Source organism: Porites lutea, chromosome 6, assembly GCF_958299795.1.
Source record: "Porites lutea chromosome 6, jaPorLute2.1, whole genome shotgun sequence".
In the NCBI taxonomy this organism is placed as follows: Eukaryota; Metazoa; Cnidaria; class Anthozoa; order Scleractinia; family Poritidae; genus Porites; species Porites lutea.
In genome coordinates, this window is record NC_133206.1 from 5,645,556 (window position 1) to 5,658,055 (window position 12,500).

At 37.3% G+C, this 12,500-nt stretch overlaps 1 protein-coding gene across 2 annotated transcripts in view; it reads right to left on the bottom strand.

Moving 5' to 3' along the window:
* The window catches only part of LOC140940411 (polyunsaturated fatty acid 5-lipoxygenase-like), a 31,522-nt gene that overhangs the window by 7,186 nt on the left and 11,836 nt on the right, over positions 1-12,500 (bottom strand). For both annotated transcript variants that reach the window (XM_073389382.1, XM_073389381.1), the window contains 4 exons: positions 11,166-11,272; positions 10,787-11,041; positions 2,961-3,067; positions 2,363-2,465 (listed from right to left, as the gene is read on the bottom strand). In XM_073389382.1, coding sequence (XP_073245483.1) covers positions 2,363-2,465; positions 2,961-3,067; positions 10,787-11,041; positions 11,166-11,272 — 572 coding nt within the window. The remainder of the gene's footprint in view (positions 1-2,362; positions 2,466-2,960; positions 3,068-10,786; positions 11,042-11,165; positions 11,273-12,500) is intronic.

The following is a 12,500-nucleotide window of genomic DNA, read 5'->3' on the forward strand; positions in this document are numbered from 1 at the left end:
AAGGTATTGTGCCTCACATTCTCAAAATTTCCAAAGTAACTCCAGTGGACAAAGGTGGTGATATCACTGACCCGTCTAACTTTCGCCCTATCTCAGTACTTTTATATTTGCACAGATTTTTGAAAAACTAGTATGTAAACAGTTAACAAGCTATGTTGAAAAGTATGCCATTTTAAGTCAATACCAGTTCGGCTTCAGGAAAGGCAGATCGACTGAACAAGCCATTCTAGAAATCACTGACAATTTGAAACAAGCAATAGATAATAACTTACTCTCATGCGGAGTCTTTCTCGACTTCGCTAAGGCCTTTGATACTGTCAACCATGCTATACAGTTAAATAAATTAGAGAAATACGGTGTTCGGGGAATCCCATTGAGTTGGTTTACTAGTTATCTTACCAATAGACAGCAATATGTTAGCATTGACGGTGTGGAATCTTCTAAAAAAACTATTAAATGTGGTATCCCGCAAGGCAGTTCTCTTGGTCTCTCCTTTTTCTACTATACATTAATGATATCTATATCCTTAACTGCTCCGATAAATTGTCCTTTAGAATATTTGCAGATGATACCAATATTTTTGTGTCTTCCTCAAATGCCGTGGAATTACAAAACTTAATTAACCATGAATTATCCAAAGTTAAAGAATGGTGTGACTTAAACAAGCTATCCATCAACTTAAAGAAAACTAATTATATGATAATTAAATCACCTAAAAAGAAGACAAATATAACATGGGATGTAAAATTAACTAACAATGATGGCTCCACCTACGGCTTAGAAAAGAGAACTTACATAAAATATTTGGGCGTACTTATAGATGACACGCTATCATGGAAACATCAGGTGTCTTATTTATGTACTCGAATTTCTAGAAACACAGGAATTGTTGGCAAACTCAGACACTGCACCTCCCTTTTACAACTTAAGCAACTATACTATAACCTGATCTATCCTTATATATCTTATGCGATAACCTCCTGGGGCAGTGCATTTACTACTCAAATTAAAAAAATCCAAACAAAACAAAATCATGTTATCCGCGTTATGTTCTTTGCCACCTTGTTTGGACCAGATACAGACAGTGCATTACCATTACTTAATTTATTGGATTTACTTACTGTTACAAATATCTATAAACTAGAGCTTCTTAACTTCACTCATCAGTGGCATTCTAAAAAATTACCAAATATTTTTAATCAGCATTTTCGCTATGCAAGTGAAGTCCATGCATATAATACGAGATATGCTTCCAAAAGTAACTTCTACAAACCACGTTCCAGGACCAATATAGGAAAGCAAACAACAGCGGCTATGGCGACCGAATTGTGGCAACAGCTCCTTACCCATATAAAAGACCTTTCAACTTATAACTTTCCTAAAACATTAAAAGAATACTTGTTGGCCGAACAATTAACTTACTGAAATTATTTATTTTAATCATATCGTCATGTACTATGATGACTGTTTTCTCTTCTTTTTTTGCCATCTATGCGCTTTCTTCTTTTTTTTTTTATGGTGTGTGTATGTCTTAAGATGTTTTGTATGTCTAGTTATTGTGATGTCCTGTACATTCGACACTTCTTTCAAAGAACTAGTTGCTAGCTCGAAAATCTTACGGTTATCTAGCCGCTAGGCATTTCCTTCTATGTAATAATATTTAGTTTAAATTGTAATTGAATATTCTACGTGTTAAGTTACTAATTATTCAATAAGTTTGACAAACCCTGTAATGGAAATGTGAATAAAGTGTTGTTGTTGTTGTTGAAATAGCTTATAATAAATAAAGAATGTATAAGTACCCGACAATTTGACATCAGTTTTAGCGGAAACGTTTTGGTCACCAGGCTTAAAGAAATTCATTATTTACTTATTTATTACTCAACCGCACCGTAAACAGTAAAGTTTATAGACAAAACGCACCAAAATTACAAAAACTGATGAGCAATACGGGGTTAAGCAGGAAAGCTAAAAAATATAACCATCCCCTTTGGCTTGGCTTCCATTAGTATCGTCCTGATAGGCTCGGTCGTCTCCAAAAAAACGTGGCAATCGAAACTTTTCGTCAGGCCGGACTACGATTATGATGAAATGTAAATTTGAAGTAGTGCAAGTTTTAACACTTTCAGAGTAACTGCGTTGTATAAATCTTAAATGGAATGCACCCGCTGAAAAAGTACGAGTACGGCTTCCCCATTAAATCTACAAAGGAATTTGGACGGACTGCTATCATTTTGGATGGACTGCTACCACTCTTGATTTTCATTGCGCCTAATGTTGTCTGATTTTCTACAAGTCACGTTACCGGTTAGTGACGAAATTATACTGGAGGTACAAATATCATTAGTATACTGATACTTACTCTTCCAATTCCGCCATTCTCTCCAGTTCCGTTGAGAGATAATTCATTGAGGAAAGCCTCGAGTTCCTTATCTTCCTGGACAGCTTTATCGTCTTTATAATATCTGAAAGAAATTTGGCTATGTCATTATGAAGCTATTATTGATAATGCAATAACTTCCTCAAACTAATGAATCCTCGACAAAAATTGTATTCAAAGTTTCGTATTCTTTCATGTCATAGTATCGAAGAACCCGTGAACAGCCATTTATCTCCTAAACTTCCCGATAAACATGCACTATCGAGATGAACGTAACCTCGATGTAGGTAAGCATGTTTTAGCTTGTTTTTAAGGGGTGTATATATCCGCCGAGGCCGAAACCCTACTTGATCCCTATAATTCTTCAGATGACACGAAACCGAATTCAATAATTGAGGATTTGTAATGTTTTTGAAGAAAGTCTATGAAAAAGTGAGGATTTTATTAAGAACTTAGAAATATTTTGTATGAATGATTAAAAAAATTTTCAACTTACGCGTAAATATGTCAAGGTACAAAAAAATATTATATTATCAACTCTAGCTCCTGACGAGTAACTTTGCCTGATGAAAATACTTACAAAGAGACGTATTTCTCCACCACGTCATCGATTACTCCTAAAATCTCCTCGCCATCATCACGGTAAGGAAAGTATGGAATTAGTCTCCTGTCATCTAGTCCACGTTTCTATTAATAAGGTGTATTAATTCCACACACATAAAAAGGTCAAGACAAAACGTAATCAAAACTGCGGGCAGAGAGCAAGTTTATTGTAAAGACTAAATCCTTCATGGACGGAAGTTCTTACAAATAAAAAGAAAGCGTTCCTTTTTTCATGCCAGAGGTTGAAGTTTCGTGTCGCTGACTGAATCAGCGAATCATTCATATCCATAAGCTATGCACAGATTCATTTGAATTGAGATCGAGTCCCGACATAAATTTAATATTTGGCAATGGTTTTAGGCCACTGACCTTAATCTCATTGGCATCAATTCGCCTTGTCCACGTTTTAGTCATAAAGCATGTCATAAAAAGTGGAAATTTTAGTGCTTCTGAGGCAAGCATCAAGCTCTAATTTAGGTGTCGAGAGATGTTAGAAATAGCTGATATAACTGCATGGATTAATGTTATCATCTAAAGGAGCTTTTTCACAGCTGTCTAATTTAGTCTCCTCTATTACTCCCCGTTACTCACTTCGGAACGTACCTTCAGCGAGGAAATAATTTGTAAAAGACAAAATCACACCTCCCTGACAAACAAATTTGTCTCCCAAGCATTATAATTATTTATGTACACTTATAAAGAACAGAGATGAAAAACTGGTACACCGTAATGTTTAGGGAGTTACTATAACTCCAAAAATAGAGTAAAACGTTTAGATACAGGATAACTCCTTTTTCGGGGTTACTCCAAATTTGGGCTCGTTTTTACTCCTGAAAAAGAGTTCTCTCCAAGTCTGGAGTTAAAATAACTCCGAAAAATGGGTTATTTAGGGGGGGGGGGGGGGGTGGGGGGGCTTCAACGGCCTTTGATCTTGCCTCTTCTCGGCTTTTCATGATCGCCCCAGTTAAGAAATCTGTCAATCATTCGAGATCTATAGCGAGCATGCGCGAAACAGACTGGAAAAAACAACAAGAAGCTCATCTTCGCAGCGATTCGACAGTGTGAAGTGAATTGGCTTTTATAATTTTAATCCTCTTGGTCATTGCTCTCTTTCGACTTTACTGTAACCAATTTTTTATCCGCGGTAACCTGAGATCAGGCCCAATTTGAGTGGTTCTCATACATTCTCTCTAACGGCTACCGCTGAAATTGGGCCTGATACAAACTCATTCACGTTTGTGCTTGTTACGGCCAGATTTTGGCCGTAACGCTGATTGGCTGTTAGAACAATGCCACAAGATCTGATTGGCTGTCGGAAACGCCGGAAGTTGAAAGCGCTTATTCCTTGCGTGGTTGTTTTCTTGAATGATCCGTTGTCGGCGGAGAGAAGGATCGATTTTGCTGTCTTTTTTATTGTTTTGTGGTCTTATGGTAGGAAAATATGCCTTAATATGTGACATGGAAATTCAGAAAAGTAGTGTGGTAGGGATGTTTTACGCCTCTTTTTTGCACAGGAATCTCACTAGCGTGCGCAGGAATACATTAACTAGGTGACGTCATAGGCTATTGTCTTGGTCTCATGAATAAAATGCTGTGGATTGTTTTCCCTCCACCATCACCACCACCACCACCACCACATTTATATTGTTTTCCCTCCACCACCACCACCACCGCCACCACCACATTTCTATTGTTTTCTCTCCACCACCACCACCGCCACATTTCTATTGTTTTCCCTGCTCCACCACCACCACCACCACCTACTCCTCCTCGTTTCTATTGTTTTCCCTCGAAAAGACCAAAAGGCCAAAATCAGGCCTATAAGGCCAAACTCAAATGTGATGGTCTGATTTTGGCCTTTTGGTCTTTTCGAGAGAAAAAAAGAGAAATGAGGAGGAGGTGGTGGTGGTGGTGGTGTTGGAGGAGGTGGAGGAGGAGAAGGAGGAGGGAAAACAATAGAAATGTGGCATGGTGGTGGTGATGGTGGTGGTGGAGGGAAAACAATAGAAATGTGGCAGTGGTGGTGGTAGTGGTGGTGGAGGTGGAGGGAAAACAATAGAAATGTGGCGGTGGCGGTGGTGGTGGTGGTGGAGGGAAAACAATAGAAATGTGGTGGTGGTGGTGGTGGTGGTTGTGGTGGTGGTGGAGGGAAAACAATAGAAATGTAGTGGCGGTGGTGGTGGTGATGGTAGGGGAAAACAATCCACAGCATTTTATTCATGAGAGATTCCTGCGCAAAAAAGAGGTGTAAAACATCCCTACCACACTACTCAGAAAATTCATATGGTTGTTCATATCTTCTCAGGATTTGCTTTATTTACGGAAAGTGAGTGTATCGCGGAGTTGAATCCCTCCGCACGTTGTTGACCGCTAACAAGGTGCATTGCATTTTGATTTACCAACAAACGGGTGCAAATCAAAATACTGTCCATCTTAAAACCGGTTTCATTTGAAAGTTTAGCCGGGAATGGCTTCTGAACAGGGTATGCAAGCGGAAGCTCACTGCGAAAGAAACTTCAATCGCCAACTGTGAAGTATTAGACGAAAAATATCGCATCGCTGTTCAAGAAATTTTCAGTGTTCACAGACTGGTTGTTTGCGTTCGCTTTTTGTAAAAAATAAACCAAGAAAACTGGTGTCCTCGCTTGTTGGCTGTTTGCTTTTGTTTTTAAAGATTTATGTACTGAAAATCGGGGGAAATTGCCAAGGAAAATATTAAGACAACGGAAAAATAGAATTAATTCCAGAGCGCCTAGCAAAAATAATAAAACTAGTAGAACATCGTGTCGCCGTCTTTTCGAAATCTTTCTACCTTCTACACCAACAGAAATAACCTTCGAGATCTCCCTTAACCTCGCAAGAAGTTAAATGTGATTGTGCTGTCTGTTTTATTTTTAGCTGAAAAATTAACAAATAAAGGCGATTTTTTAAGTCAGCCAGTCTGCATCTTTCCCACGCGTGAAAAATTTGCATACTAGAAAAACAAGCAACGAAAGTAATTTTGGTTGGCTGATTCGGCAAATGTCAATCAATCAAAAAAGTGGGCGGCAGACGTTTCGTAGAAGGTTTGTATCAGGCTCTCTTTTCGTTTCGCCATGCCCGCAGGAATGTTATTTACAAAGCGAAACGAAAATAGAGCCTGATCTCAGGTTATATCCGAGGTAATGTGGAGCTTACGTTTTCCTTTCTTCTGGTCTTGCGTGTGTCATTACATGCGGTTTACTACGCTAAGAACGAAGAACGAGGCTGGTGAACATGTTCAGCTGATATGTTCCTCGATGTTCGACCTTTTGACTACGTGTTTTTATTTAGAAGACCCACAAGACTAAAAGAAGGGCCAGCCCTCCAATACGTATGTAGAAGAGTTTATATTTTCAAGTGAAAGGCCCAAAATTTATTCTTCGCGATATCAAAAAAAAAGTGCAGTGGCTGTGGTCGAGTAGAAGAGTTGTCAGAGTTGTTTACGGTTTTACCACACTTTTAAGACGAGAAGAAATGATGATTGAGATTCTTAATTTTACATCCTTGATTGTGAACTTATCCTGGCAGAGTTACGTTGGATAATTGAGTGGCATGCTCAAATCCCGTAGTTCATGTATTTCGTTATGTACCAGAAGCTAAATAAATTTTGCCAAGAGATCATTCTCTCTTAATTGTGCACATGTTGATATGTTAAAGTTTCGTTCTTCGTGTGATTTAATTTAAACTTTACCGTAGTTTCTAACAAATGAATCTGAGGCAAATAAATTAATAAAAGGGTAATTATTTTTTGTGTTTGGAATTATCTTTTCATGACAGCAGTTATTACATTGCCTTCAGTTTGAGTTCTCATTCAAGTGTGTTTTGTTGCAAACAAAGAGGGAAAAATTATAAATTCCAAAAACTACACTACCCCTGAAACTGAAGGCAATGTAATAACTGCTGTCATGAAAAGAGAATTCCAAACACAAAAAATAAACAAGATTATTGTTTACAAAAGATGGGGTTAGCTAGGTTCAGAAAATAAATGTTTAACTTTGCATGTTTTGACAAGGACCACATCTGGCTAAATTTGCTTCAAAGGGCATTTATAAACAAGTCAGGAAAATGGTGACATTTCTATTTTTGCCTTTCCTTTGGCCACTGTGATCAGTTTTTGCCATACAGTTGCATGTAATTTTTTACATCTTTGGACATCATCCTGCCAGGTTAGTTTGTGTCTGTACATAAATGTAGTTAATGAAATCAAATCCTCTCAAATCCTCTCAACTGGATATGAAAAACACCATAGGATGCCTTGGAAAAAATGTAAAATCATATTATTAAGATAATATATTAATTTGCAGTCAACTGAATAACAGTTGGAAACTTGTGTTAAGGTAGGCAAAAACCTTTTGCAGAGACCATAAACATTCACTGACTTTGCTATTACAACAAGTGGTAAAAAGGGTATTAAAATGAGAGATCACCTCCCTGGGCTTGCACTGAAAGAGAGTATGGGTGGCATAGTGGGACACATTGTTTATTTTCCTACCCTTTTTAAGCCAAGAGCCTTTATTTTATAACTCTAATTCATTTCATTTAGCATGCAGAATTAAGTTAGCTTTTAAACTTAGAAACATGGAAAAAAAACTTGGTGAAAAAATGGTGGTACCAAAAATGTAACTATAGACTGTTCGTCATCAACCTCCACGGCCGAAACAGACAACCTGTTCAAAACTCTAAAAAGTGAAATGGTCACCGCCCTAAATCAGCAGCACACACCCATCCAGACCTAATTAGCCAAGGGTAGTATCATAGAAAGAACTGCTGAGAGGATTGGGCTTAAGGGACAATAACTTATTTTGATGGTTGATAAAAAAATCAATTTTACCTTGTTTGTTTTTGTTGTAAATCAAATTCATAACTTACACAAACAACTGAAGTTGTACATTTTTCAAGCTCCTTCTAATTCTCTTAATAAACTTTGCAAAACATTCAATTTTCTTCTTTTCTGTTTCTTGTACTTAAGTCCTTTCAGGTACTTTCTCAATGCATACCCCTCTCTGATGTACTCACTCTTATTAGCAACTGGATAAGCCTCTTGTCCCCACACTAAACCGTTACAATCATTTCAAGTAAAATTCAGAAGTATAGGGTAATTTTTGTGCAAACAATTTCAAGGAAATTCTTGAAACCGAAGTCACTATCTAATAAAAAAAAACTACTAAATACAGTACTGCTGTTAGAAATTTATTGATTATCACTCCAATGATATTCCGGTGAAGGTTTTGAAGTAATATATCAAACATGAGATGCAGTGTTTCATCACCAGATGAAACACCGAGAAGAGAGTTGAAAATACGACGCGCAGCGGAGTATTTTTGACGAACTTCGAGGTGTTTCATCTGGTGATGAAACACTGTGTCGAATGTTTGATATTTCTTCTCAAACAAAATCATTTTTGAAGGAGAAATTAAAGATGCAAAAATGAGCAGTTTTTCATCGGATATCCAAACACTCATTAAACATTAATTTCCTTTGAATTTTCTTTATGAATTATTAATGAGTTTGTGAAGGTTCAGTAAAACCCTCCCAGCTTTCTGATATTACATTGCAAAAATAGCTTTTACTGACAGACCCAGTATATGTGAAGCAAAGTGACTGGAAAATTTACTCTGGCTTTTACTAAATTGGCCCTGTATTCTGTATTTTCGCCCATATATATTTGTTGTGGCTCCCGGTTTACAAACAAACTTACGAACAGCGAAGTAGAAAATTGGTTTAATGAACATTCCCATAAGACTGTTGCAAGACTCATACTAATATAGTCCGCTCGTAGCATATGTTTAGGTTAAGGAAGAGAGTTCTTAATACCACTGTAGGCGGAAAAATAAAAGAGATGGAGACTAGGCTGGTTGCTCGAAAATTTACGAAGCTTATAAATAACTGAACTTGCCGAGATGCCGAATCACGATAAGTTTAGTCACCCATGAACTGTTCATACATCACGCCTCCTGATGTCCAAAAATTCCATTAAAAATATTCTTGAAAACCTTTTCTTGTCGTTTGGACGCAGGAAAACTCAAAACCGAGCAAAAACTCATCGTCCCTTCATGTCTGCATTCTCCGCCATATTTGTTGATATTTTTTTTGAAGGAAAATGGTACTCAGTCTCACTCGGCCAAATTTCTTAACTGGGGCGATCACGTAAACTCGGTTCCAGACCTCGCTGCCAGCCCCCTCCCCCGTTCCCCTGGGGTTATTTTTACTCCTTACATGAGTTGTTTTTACTCTTTTTGAAGTTAATTTAACTCTGAAAGTGGAGTAAAAATTGTAGATACAGGATAACTCCTTTTTGGGGTTTATTTTAACTCCTCAATGTCTGGGGTCATTTTTACTGCTGAAAAAGAGTTCTTTAAACTCCATTTTGGAGTTAAAATAACTGCCCCAACAATAACTCCACTGTAAGGAGTTAGACCAACCCCACTAAAGGAGTTATTATAACTCCTTAATAATTACTGTGTACAGTGAGGAAAACTAGTTTTCTAAAATCTCGATTGTAATCCCTTCCTCATTTTTTCTCTTTTTGTGTTTGTCACGGCAGTCCAGTTCATTTTGTTTAATTTTGCTAATTACTCGCCCTTCATTGCTATGAAACTTAAAGTAAGCAAAGAAATTTCATGTAAATGACAAAATCAGAGATTCGAGACAAACCAATATGTCTCCTGAGCATTATTTTTGAAGTTGCATACAGTCAGCAGAGATCAGCTTTTCAAGTTTTCAAAAACTCTAATTTCAGTCCGTTTCAGTCTTCTTTGTATCTGTTGTGTTATTTTGACCTTCCTTTAAAATGTTCAACTTTTATGTTTCTCTTAATGTAAGGTGATTCCCTGGTAAAAGAACCTAACATAGATTTTAGATGAAAATTGATACACTGATGTAACAAGTCAAGAAGTCAAGGAAAGAGTTTTTCAATGATGCATGTGGTATCGCACAGAATTTGACTTTAATGTATTGTTTATCCACTTACGTAACATAAAAATGCCTTTTAATGCCCTTGTTTTTACTTTACGCTCCAAAGTAGAATTAAATTGGACACGCGCTATTCGACACGTGATAGCTCAATCCGTACAATTTAGTAAAATTGCCAAAAAACTGAACATAGATTTGTGCCAGTTTTTTTCTTACCGAAAGGAAGCACTGTCCTTATTAAAATCATGAAATAAAAAATGGGGGTCACCGTACTCGTTTTTGCGGTAGAGCTGCAGAAAGTGCGCACCAAATGCATTTTCCTTGATTTTTGAGAGAGGACTGGGGCGAGTCTCAAAATAGAATGTATGTGAAAGGGGGAAGAAAGTATTAAAAATTCCGTTTTTACAGAATTTACATCGAGATATCACATTTAGGACACAATGTGATAAAGAAAGCGTTTAAATGAAAATCAGAGTGAATAAGCACAAATTAAACATCCACTATCGAGGTTCTCCGTGAGGAAGTCGAACTCAGCAACACGCGTACTGCTTACGTTACGCAAATTCCCAGCACATTGAGTCTCACTTCGGCAAGAAACAACCGCAGGCAAAAATTGCATTAGCGTTTCTCTTCGGTCAACTTCATTTTAATTATGTTACTCCACATGCTCTTTTTTACGGGGGCCATCTTGTTATGCGCAGTAAGAGATGCGCAATGCAAAACCAGGGAATCACCTTAAAGGGGAATTTTTGTAATTTGGCTGAATTTCGTGACACAGCTCCTTTAAAGCTTCCACTGTCTTAATTTGGCTAGATTCGTGTCACAGCTCTTTGTTATGACCAAAGAAAGTAAGATAGCATGACAACAAACCTTTATTTCTTCTTTCAAATTTGTCACCTCCCACGTGGCTACTTTATGAGAGTCTTTCAGAAGCCTTATGGTGCCGGTATTGCCATACGCAAAGAGCAAATCCATAAAATCTCCCTCGTTTACAAGCAATGGAACTCCAAATGTGTTTGGGACATTTATTTCCCTGCAATGAAACTTTAGCATTTGATGCAGAGGATGCTGGGATGAAAAGGTCCGTTTTAGTATAACACAAAATGGCTCCATCAGATAGTGAATCTTGAAAAGAAAAATTTCAGGAAAGATAGCGTTTATCATTATCATTATCATTATCATTATTAGAAGAGTCTTAAGAAAAGATTTATATGAAATATGTACAGCACTTTAATATTAATATCATCACCTTTGCGAGGTGCTCCACGATTTGTGCGTAGCCGACATCTGTGATTTGGACATTGAGCTTAGCCAGCAACCAGTTGCCGCCATCTTCAGGAGTGTACACCGCTGAATCTGAAGAAAACAGTCTCAAGTAGTTTAAGGCCTGGGACTAAGGCGTTTACTAGTGGAAAATGAATTATTGGCTGTATCTTTGGCATAGATGATAACGCTGAATCATCAAAATTTGGCACACATAAAGAACTCATCGTCCTTAACATTTTAAAGTATAAACATTGCGTTGATAAGTCACGTGATATGTCACGTGAACATTTTGCTGAAAATCGTAAACTATTGACCAATTGGTGGCCGGTTTGAGAAAAGAAATCGGGAAAAAAAATTGTTCGAATTCATATTCACGTTTGGAATGACCGTCCATTGCACTTCAATGATAAATTATGAGGGAAAACATCATTTTAAAAGCCCAAATTTTAATCTTGAATTTTTAAAACCTTCATTTTAAACTTCGCGTACATTCATTCCAAACGTAGAAAGTTAGGTATGTTTATTCTCTTTCACAAATACCATTTTTTCTTCATTGAAACGAAGTAAATTCGCCACCAATTCGCTAATTTCCTTCATTTTTAATTTTTGGTCACGTGACCTTAATTAAACGTTAAGGCGCAAGAAATCCTCAAGACTTACTTTTGGGGAAAAGTTCATTTTGTTCTAGGTCTCGAAGCAAAAGACATTGCCAATGATTCATATGCTCAGAACACATCTTTGACCGAGGCCTTTAAAACCACTTGAGGTATTACTACATAAGTTAACCCCAGCATGCTGTCACATTGCTAAACAGATAATGAAGATGTACTTGAGTCTATTAGACCCCTCTACGTTTTTGGCTTTCAACATAGATCCACATTGCTGGAAAGCGTGCCCTAAAATCAATAAAGGTGCCAAGTTCAAAAGAGATGTGTAAAAACCTGAAGAACATATGGTCTCGTGTGGCAAATCTACGTAGAGTTGTTATTAAGATTTTTCGACTTTGTGGAACTGTATCTTCGCTTTTCTTTTCAGAAGTTGCTCTTTCCAGATTCCCAAGTCTAATTTTTAGGTCCTGTTTATCCGGGTTTTTCGAAGGACATTCACTAACTGGTCCTTGAAAACTGAAATAAAATCTATTAGAAGAAAGTAATAAAGTGATATTGTTTTAAGTGAAATAAGGTTTAGAGTTTAATGTTTGAGTTTCCTACTGAAAAGAGATAGATAACAGGAATGGCTGGGAAGCCTTCCGAAAACTGGTATAACAGGTAGCTCTCCTGGCCTCTGAGCACTAAGCCAAACCCATCATGTATTACGT